Raw genomic sequence first — 10,903 nt, forward strand, 5'->3', positions numbered from 1 at the left:
TGACGTGGTGTTAGGGTCCCTGGTGTGGGGTGTTAGGGTCCCTGGTGTGGGGTGTTAGGGCTCCTGGTGTGGGGTGTTAGGGCCCCTGGTGTGGGGTGTTAGGGCCCCTGGTGACGTGGTGTTAGGGCTCCTGGTGTGGGGTGTTAGGGCCCCTTGTGACGTGGTGTTAGGGTCCCTGGTGATGGGGTGTTAGGGCCCCTGGTGTGAGGAGTTAGGGCCCCTGGGCCCGAAAGCTCCATTTGGTAATCCAGGCCAGAGAATTAAGTGACATAAGACATATTTTTCATTCCAAGAGAAGTGTGTTATCTTTGACAATAATAATAGGATAATAAGGATTACTAGTTGAAGAGAAAAAATATGTTTGAAAACAAGTATGGGCATTTATGACAGGAAAGGGGCATACTCTATCATAATAACAATTTGAACTATAATTGCAAGCAGCAATCATCGGTGTCTAAGCAGTATTTCATAAAGTATGAACCTTTACTATTGGCTGCTGCATTTTGATTGGCCGTTGACAACCATTCTGTTTATGATATGGCCGACCAAAGATGGGTGATAAAAAAGAAGAAAAAAAAGCCTTAACAAACACTAAATTACCATTCTTGCATGGACAGGGGAGGATATATGTCCCTGAAAATGATTCATTCAAATATCTGCTAGTAATCAGTAGACTGATGGAGAATGTGTGCACCCATGAGGGAGCCTATACTGGGATTCTCTCATTGAGGCGGATGAGATTTTTTTCCGCATGCCATGCCACGTCCCTGCTCTGTAGGGGCCAATCAACAATAAGCTCTCTAAGGGCAGGTATCTGTTACCTGAGTCACGTGACAAGTGGACAGGTAGGTCGACCCAAGCAGAGACTATACACACCCTTTCCTAACACAATCTCCAACAAGGAGCTGTTGGTCGCAATGCGTGACTCAAGATTTCTGCCGTTTACTTTTTATTAACTTTTGCCATTAGAACATTTCACCTTTAGAGATACTGCCGAAAGTTTGGATCTTGTAGAGTTTTGCATATGCGCGCGGGCGTGTGAATGTGTGTGTGCGGAACGAAGCTACGCTACCTGTCCTGTCCTGCGTTAGATGGGAATCTTTTAGTACAGAATTAAGTGCTTTTATCGGATTTATTTTGGAAAAATGACGGAGAAACTCGATTGCCTTGTGGCATTATTCGTGGCAACATCAGGCGCTTGTGGAGATGAGTTGGGCGCTGATGAGAGGGAGCTCGTGCAGCTGGTCTGGCAGGTCGTGGATCTGGAAAGCAACAAAGTAATCTTTCTGAGACATACCGCTCTCTTCAAATGTGTGTGTGTTTGTGTGTGTGTATGTGTGTGTGTCTGTGTGTGTGTGTTTGTGTGCGCGCGTGTGTGTGTGCTGACACTAAGACATTTATTTCTGTTCGTCACAGACGGGGGAGAAGAACGAAATTGTGGTCCGACCAGAGGTGGAGGATCTAGATCCTGACATCTTACAGCAGCTCGGACTGACTGCGCAGAGAGTTCATGCCGCGGAACCGCTTGAACAGGCCGTCAAACAGGTGCGCTGAAGTTAAAAACATCTGAGACACTCTCTGAAAGTTATTACAACATCAAAAATGACCAAATAGAGAACCATTTAGTTTTTGTAATCAGACATCCTGTCGGTTAACTGTCTTTATTGGTCTGTAGAACAAACTTCTAATGGGGGACTTTTGGCATGGGGTGGCAGAATGTTTGGGTGAACTAAATATTTAGTGCAACAGATAAACTGCTGCACCAAAGATCAATTAGGTCTACCAACATCCCTAAAATATTTTGCACAAGTGAGAGAACTGCCTAGAACTTGAAATCTCTGAAATTATTTCACATTGTTTATTAAAAAATAATAAATATGTAATGAACTACTACTGGACTACAGTACTAGAAGACAATTTGTTACAAACTCCATGACTATTTTACATGTGTGCCATTGTTGTCAGTTTTGAAGTGCTCCTCTGAGATTTAATGTGCCTAACATTGGAGAGTGTAGGGTCCCTGGTGATGGGGTGTTAGGGCCCCTGGGCCCGATAGCTCCATTTGGCAATCCAGGCCAGAAAATGAACAAGAATTAAGTGACATAAGACATATTTTTCATTCCAAGAGAAGTGTGTTATCTTTGACAATAATAATAGGATAATAAGGATTACTAGTTGAAGGCAAAAATATGTTTGAAAACAAGGGCATTTATGACAGGAAAGGGGTATACTCTATCATAATAACAATTTGAGCTATAATCGCAAGCAGCAATCATTGGTGTCTTAGCAGTATTTCATAAAGTTTGACCTTTACATCACAGGCATGTATTGGCTGCTGCATTTTAATTGGCCGTTGTTTTGTTTTGAAGTGCTCCTCTGAGATTTAATGTGCCTAACATTGGAGGGTGTATATGTTTCTTTGTGTGTAGTTCAATAGTCGTCTCAGTGCAGAAGTGAACCAACGGCATTTCTGTTTCTGCACGGATGGACAGAGACACATACGACAGGTCATTCATCCAGAGACCTCCAAAAAGGTACACTCTCTTAATACACACACACACACACACACACACACACACACACACACACACACACACACACACACACACACACACACACACACACACACACACACACACACACACACACACACACACAACAGACACATACAGAGACACAGATACACACACACACATGCAGGCATGAACACACACACACACACACACACACACACACACACACACACACAAGCATATACATATTCTCTTTAATAGATCTGTCATCTTAAAGCAGCAGTGAGGCGCCTTGGTCTAAAACTGAAAACATTTTAAATACATGCAGAAACCTTACCAACACCATGGAGTTGCCACTGATAAGCGGCTTGACGCATGCTAACTCATGTCTTTTGGTGATAAAGTTGGGGATGTCGTGCTGTGAAAGCTTTTTTTTTTTTCATATTTCCGAGGGGTGGTCTGACCCAGAACTTTATAGTGCACAGCCTAGGTGGCTAGTTGGAGCGAGAGGTGTGTTTATCTGTCCTGCCCATGACCATATATCATGGAAATACATTTGAAGATGATAGTAGTACTAGTTGCTTATAAAAACATGCATCAAAAAGTGGTTAATTGTTGCATACTGCCTTTTAACGTAGAGTGGTTGTACTCCACAGAATATTTTGCTCCCCGCAGAGTTATACTCCTTCTTTGATCTCCGCAAAGAATTCCAGAAGACTTCCTCCTCCCTGATCAAACAGAACGAGCTGGACTTGCCATTTATGTGCGACTGTATCCTTTATAAACAACAAACCCAGCACTTAACCAAGCTACACACATGGCTATGCTACTTGGAGAACTACCCTCTCAGTTTACTAATACCTGATGATCCAGAGAAGAATTACTAGATTGGCTTCATTCTAAAGCATTTACAGACATACAAACATGCTATTCTATTCTTTACATTGCCAGGATCATATTGGTGACATTTTGTGATAATGCTTATATTTTCCTGACAGTAGTTGAATAGATCTGAATGTATGTGTGGACTCCTCACTCCCGTTTGCTGCTCACAAGCTCCAGCAGATTGTCAGAATCATCGAGGCTTTGAATACTGAGCCTGTGGGTGAGTATCCCTTACTCTTTCACTAATACACACACACACACACACACACACACACACACACACACACACACACACACACAAACACATAAACAAACACACACACACACACACACACACACACACACACAAAAAACACATAAACAAACACACACACACACACACACACACACACACACACACGCACACAGTTTGACCTATCCACTGGGTTCTCTCTCTTTTCTTGAACAGGCCATCAGTTCTCCAGCCCAGAGGGGGTGAATATGAAGTTTGAAATTGGAACATAGTAAGTGATAACTCTGCACTTTATACTACTGCTTCTACAAGGGCTCCTACAAGGGCAGTGGAGTGGAGTGAGCTAAAGCAGCTTGATCAAGGTCAAACTGTTTTGGGCATGGGATGTAATGCTTGTATACGTGGTGTTGTAGCAGTCGTCTGGAGTGCGTGGATGACAACATGGTGATCAGGGCGCGGGGGCTTCCGTGGCAGGCCTCTGATCAGGATATCGCTCGCTTCTTCAGAGGACTCAACATTGTCAAGTGTGTGTCTCTCTCTCTCTCTCTCTATATCTCTCTCACTCTAACACACACACACACACACACACACACACACACACACACACACACACACACACACACACACACACACACACACACACACACACACGCACACACAAACAAAGAACTTCTCTAGGTATGTATATAATCATCATATCATGTCTACTGGAAATGTGCATATTTCTATGTTTGCAGAGGTGGAGCAGCGCTGTGCTTGAATGCCCAGGGGCGGAGGAATGGAGAGGCACTGGTTCGTTTTGAGTCTCAGGAGCACAGAGACCTGGCCTTACAGAGACACAAACATCATATGGGAAACCGATACATTGAGGTACCCCCAATCCCCTGCCCCATGCACACATTGAACACAGTCACAAACTTGAATACATGGACAAGCTTCCGTGTTCTTCCGGTCTCACATACATTTAGACACACACACACACACACACACACACACACACACACACACACACACACACACACACACACACACACACACTCACACGTACACTATTCAAATATTGTAACAATGTAATAATTATGATTTGTTATGTGTTAGGTGTACAAAGCCACAGGAGAGGACTTCTTGAAGGTTGCTGGTGGTAAGCTACATCCACTTCTAGCATTCTAATATGGATTGGTTCCAAAGTAATTATTCAATGATTCATAATTAATTCAAGTTGCTTTCTAATTATTCAATAGTAATAACTGCCTAAATATGCCTCAAGTAATTGGTATCCTAAAGACAGATTAATTGTCTAAAAGACTGGGTTGTTCCTTTAAAAGCACAAACACACTTTTCTTGTAAATGTTCTCTACCACCTGCAGGCAACTAAGAACTAAGGTCGCTTCTCTTCCTGGATAAGTGATTTAGCATACCTAGATAAAGCTGAGATCCCAGTTATGAGCTAAATGGACAACACTGAGATGAAAACACTTGAAAAAACTATTTATTTTATTTTAGTGTTTTGCTTTTGCACTGATGTGGCTGTAAGCCTAAGCCTGAGTCTCTCTATGGCCTTGCCTTCTTGCTAGCCTGCATCTGTAAGTGCCAGGTTGGGTAGCCCCCTCCAAACAATAGTCTGTAATTTAAGCTGTGATGAATCAGAATGATTCTGCTGTCTGTTTTAAGTATCCCTTAAGATACTTAATATACTTAAGCATCTATATCGTTCAAAAACATTTTTGAAAAGAAATGTGGAATTCAGCTCAACTATACAGCACTTACTTCAAATGGAACATGGCTCGGTGTATCAAATTATGCCAATATGTTTGTTATGTGTTGAACAGGATGCTCGAGTGAGGTGGCTCACTTCCTGTCTGGAGAGGGACATGTGATTGTGCGCATGCGTGGCCTCCCCTTCAGTGCCACGCCTCAACAGGTCCTGCAGTTCTTTTTAGGGTGCCAAGTGATCGATACCAAAGACGGAGTTTGCCAGGTGAAAGGGTCCAATAACGGAGGATGCCAGGTCGCAGGTGGCACTGATGGGATCTTATTGGTCAGATATGCTGATGGGCGGCCCACTGGCGATGCCTTTGTGCTGTTCTCGTCAGAGGAGCATGCTCAGATGGCCCTCAAGAAACATAAGCAGCGTCTTGGAAAACGCTACATTGAGCTGTTCAAGAGCACAGCTGCTGAGGTCACACAGGTAGGCGTGTGTGTGTGTGTGTGTGTGTGTCTGCGTGTGTGTGCGTTAGTGAAAGTTTAGCATAGTTATGTGCGTATAGTTATATGGAACAATTTTAAAGAGAGCAATGAACCAGGTATGTGCTTCTGTGTGTGTGTGTGTGTGTGTGTGTGTGTGTGTTTGTGTGTGCCTGTGTGTGTGTGTGTGTGTGTGTGTGTGTGTGTGTGTGTGTGTGTGTGTGTGTGTGTGTGTGTGTGTGTGCCTGTGTGTGTGTGTGTGTGTGAGTGTGTGTGTGTGTGTGCCTGTGCTCTCTGCCAGTGCCAGAGTGAGCACACTCATTATCCATGCACACACCTCATTGAGCAAACATTGCTTACAGAGGGCAGTAAAATATTAGCTTCCTTTGTACTCGCTCATGATCATAAACTCCTTAAACCCTTCAGAATCGTACAAGCCCACCCCAGGGGTCATCAGTGTGTGTTTATGCATGTGTTTGTTATTCCAGTGTAATCACACAGCACCCCTATCTTTAAAGGTGAAGTCCATGATTCTAATCCAATACCTGTTTTGTTGCACTGTCCTTTAAGATGTCTTTTCCGTGTTGTGTGCTAATTTCTGGCTCTGCAAATGAGAAAAAAAACAAAGTCTATATAATAATTTATATCGATATAATTGGCCGTTGAGCTAAAATATCAACAAACCTTTGCTGAATCACAATGTGTACCTTTAATCCTTAACCATCAAAACAGCATTGTGTATGTCAGTACTTATGTGTTTGTGTTTGAATGTGTGGCGTATGATGTAAACTAGCGTATTGAATATGATGTGTTTGTCATCTGTGTGTGTGTGTGTGTGTGTCAGGTATGCAACAGGTTCTCCTCAACTCCTCTGATTTCAATGGCACCTTCTCCGCTGCTTTCTGTGGTACCATCACCATTAGCAACAGGACTGTTACCCTTGGCAACAGGTGCATTTCCAGTGACAACGAGCATTCGTAGCTGTGTGCATTTGCGAGGTCTGCCCTACGACACAACGATACAGAACATTCTAGAGTTCCTGGGGGAATTTACTGCAGATATTGCACCACATGGAGTCCACATGGTGCTTAACTCACAGGTAATACGTCTCATTCAAATGCACTTTAAAAAAAACTGATACGATGAGATAACCATAGTAACGGAGTGACTCATGTACACCCACATCCACACACATGCAGATTACATTAACAGTGTGTGTGTTTGTAAAGGGGCGTCCGTCTGGCGAGTGCTTCATCCAGATGTCCTCTCCGGAGCGAGCTTTCCTGACTGCACAACGATGTCACCGCCATTTATTAAGGGAGCGCTATGTCGAGGTGTTCCAGTGTTCCCATGATGACATGCGGCTTTTACTGAGGGGCGGGGTTGTGGGCCCAAACGGGCGGGGCTTGTCCCCACCACCATGTAAGTTACGGCGTAAGTGTGCTGGGGCAAGGTGCTTTCCCATTGGCTGGTAGGTGCGGGAGCTCTATCACTCAATCTAAAACATTCTCTTCAGGTGTGGTGAATCATGGTGTGAATCTTTTAATTTTTCAAGGAACATTTGGGATGATCATATGGGCGAGGGAGTTTAAATCATGCTGTCACTCAAACCTGGTGCAGGGGTAGCCTGTAGAGATTTAGTAGAGATTAAGTAATGTGGTGTAGTCGGTGCGTCATAGTGTGAATGGGAATGTCTGTGTGTCCACACATGGCCAGTAACTTGATGCATCTGTTGATTGAGGGTTAGCTTTGGTTCCAGTTCAGATCAGTTGCTGGCATGCTACTGCTGCAAACAGGATGGGTATATCAGGCATTACTCCAGTTCAGATCAGTTTATGGCATGCTACTGCTGCAAACAGGATGGGTATATCATACATTACTCCAATATCAAATGTAGACTACACTGAGGCACAACTGTGTATCAGCAATCTGATTGATCATCTGGGAAGTAACAGATAGAATTTCCACCATCCTGTTGGTAGGCGTAGCTTACTGGTCACCTCATCAGTGTACTGTTCCACAGACTCCACTTGTATAGATGTACTGCAACTCTATGAGTGTAGCTTTCAGGGTTTGATGTGAGTGTGTCTAAAGTAGTTGAACATGTTTAAATATTTGCATTTGCAGGTGTCTCCAGCCCCTCTTTCTTTCCACACATGGGGGTGGGGCTTCCCATGGAAGCAGGTCTTTACCCAGCCCACTTTCTGGTCAATACACACCCACTGCCCTTCTACACGACGTACTATCCCAGGTAGAACACTCAACAACAGCAGTAAATGCCAAAAGGCTTAGTCTATTAATACAGAAGGAGAAAGTATGTTTGTATGTGTGGGTGTGTGCGTGTGTGTGGATGTGTGTGTGTGTGTGTGTTGGTGTCTGTGTGTGTGTCTGTGTGTGTGTTGGTGGTGAAATGTCACCTTTACTTGCTAATGGTGGCTATTTGAACCCAGTCCCCCAGGCTCCCCTCCGACTCTGGGCTTCTTCCCGCCTGGATCCTCTCAGTGCCACGCTTTACCAGCACCTGGACACACCCTCCCCAGTGGAGTCAGCCAGGTAACCCCTCACAACCCACTCTCAGGCACACCTGTGGGGTCTGAATGGCCTGCCCTTAGGCACACACATACATCACACACACACACATACACACACACACACACACACACAAATACACACAAACACACACATCATGTTGCGGTTCAGGAGAATGAGTTAGCGTAGGATGGGAAACCTGAGTGACATGTTGGGGTTTGTGTTCAGCATAATCTTCTAATGGCAACAACTGCTGCACCTCAAGATTCTACTGTGAATCCGAGAGCTCTCCCACTCCTACAACCAGAAGAACTAGTCTACCCCCCCACATACACCACACAGGTTTGGGTGGGGTGCACTTTGGATTTAAAACCTGTTTCAACTTGAGTCAGAGTTTTTGCATGTGATTACACACACAGACAGACAGACAGACAGACAGACAGACAGACACACACACACACCACACCACACCACACCACACCACACCACACCACACACACACACACACACACACACACACACACACACACACACACACACACTTTTAACCTATGACACCTCACTATTACACACTCTCTGTCTCATACATTTTCATTTCTGTCCAGTATTCACCTCCTGATGGCCTCTCACACACACTTGAGCACACCCACCTCACGCATCCCAAAGAATGGGTGTGTATTTAAACAGGGAGGTAAGGGAGGATTATAAACCTGTATTAGTGTCTCTTGGTGCATGTGTGTATGGGTGGGGCAGTTAGTCGATGAGGGTGTGTGTGTGTGTGTGTGTGTGTGTGTGTGTGTGTTTAAATGTGTCTGTGTGTTTGAGTGTGTGTGTGCTGAAGGGAAGTCATGGCTGTGGTGCTGGGAGAAGGGTGTGGTGTGTGGGTTTGAGGATAACAGACAGAGGTTAAAGGGCATTGTGACGGGAGAAGGGCCGAATATCACAGCAAAATATCACCTTCCCCTTTTGCAGACCAACAACAGTGACGTCATGGTAACAGTTCCTGCCTTGCTCTCTGCCAAGCAATCCTTCACAGAACAGAGTCTGGGAGTTGGAGCTTTGCTGGACCTGCAGCTGTCTTGGAACAGAACATAATGTGTACAAATGAGGAGTTTTTTTTATACATTTACCAGTCAGTAGCTGTGCAAATGTTGTTTGAGTTCTCAGACATATTAATGTTAGTTATTTATACAGAAATGTGCAGTCAGTGTTTTCTGCTGTGAAAAAATTGAAATCTTCCAGACTTACAAAGATGACATATCTGAAGGATAACAATGAACAATTCTTCCTTGTCTTTTGTGTATGTTGATGCTTACTATATTGTAATATCGGAGAAATTGCTTGCAGAGCATTTTCTATTTTTGACCAAATTGCACCTATAACACCAAAAGATGTAGTTTTTGTTATTATATGTGAATATGTGTGTGTGTGAGAGTGAGAGATTACGAAAGAAAGAAAGAAAGAGAGAGAGTAATAATAGTTCATGTTTACATGTTTGTCCTCAACAAATAGTTTTAGCTATTTTATAATGTCTGTTGTGTTTCACCAAGCTCTCAGGGAACTCCAGGAGTGCGTCCATTTGTCTTACAGCAAATGCACATTACCTACAGATGTATTCATTTAGCAGATCCTGTTATCCAGAACGACCAACCCCACAAGTCGAGCATACTTTCTGTTCAGAGTGTGGTGAGCGTGATCATGGTGGAGTTATCTTGCTCTGCTAGTTGAGCTACAGGAAGACTTATTCCAGAGGAGGCCAAAAAACTCATTAGGATAGAAAGCGTAATTAAACCAGTGTGTTGTCAGAGAAGATCATAGAAAAACCTTTATGTGTGATAGTTTCTGTGAATGCCTGTGAGTCAGATGGACAGAAACATAGTCTCAGATAATGAACGATGAGAATACATTTTCAGTGCTTTTTATCTTTTGTATATCTTTGTCTACTTTCTAGTTTTAAATGTAGCTTTTAGGATTTTTGAAGTAGCGCTCTATTTTTAAAACAAATTGAAATCTGTCTTTTTCTTTGTGAATGAAGTTGTTACATTTATGCTTGTGTTTACAGTTTATGCCAAATTGAAATGCACTGTTGATTACAAAAATGATCATGCTTTATGTTTGTCTGTGCATAGGTGTGGGAAGGCTGTATAATTATAAAAAATAATGCTGATTCAGCATGCCATCAATTCCAAGTCTTCCAATATCAAAATACCAGGCATTGATAAAAAAAAAACCCTGTTGATTACGGGAATCACAAGTAGATCATAATGTGAATAAACCTCCCTTATGAGCAAACAGCTATTTCACACCTGTGTGTGTATACATTGGGAGCATTTTGTGTGTAGGTATGTTGCTAAAGTGTGTCTGCATCTATATGAGCCTTCCTCCTAAAGTAGATGTACACTACAGTAGATGAGTTTGTACAAGTACAACACGATTTTAATGTAATTTGACCCAGAAGCTGAATAAAGAAACTGAACAATATTTTGATTGATTATTATGTACTGTTGTGTTGACATGATCTGTACTAGTAGACGTGCAGCAGGCATCTGATACAATATCT

General features: G+C 43.2%; 1 protein-coding gene across 1 annotated transcript; it reads left to right on the top strand.

Moving 5' to 3' along the window:
* Window positions 1-1,145: 1,145 nt before the first annotated feature.
* esrp1 (epithelial splicing regulatory protein 1) lies at window positions 1,146-9,438 on the top strand (the record flags this gene model as incomplete). The annotated part of the gene is made up of 15 exons (XM_080857958.1): window positions 1,146-1,277; window positions 1,417-1,545; window positions 2,430-2,534; window positions 3,170-3,284; window positions 3,523-3,618; window positions 3,847-3,901; window positions 4,044-4,154; window positions 4,368-4,500; window positions 4,729-4,771; window positions 5,460-5,818; window positions 6,659-6,913; window positions 7,044-7,236; window positions 7,942-8,065; window positions 8,265-8,367; window positions 9,316-9,438. 15 exons carry the CDS (start codon window positions 1,146-1,148, stop codon window positions 9,436-9,438), a joined length of 2,076 nt encoding a protein of 691 aa, XP_080714084.1.
* Window positions 9,439-10,903: the final 1,465 nt, after the last annotated feature.

This window comes from Sprattus sprattus, assembly GCF_963457725.1.
Source record: "Sprattus sprattus genome assembly, chromosome: 19".
In the NCBI taxonomy this organism is placed as follows: Eukaryota; Metazoa; Chordata; class Actinopteri; order Clupeiformes; family Clupeidae; genus Sprattus; species Sprattus sprattus.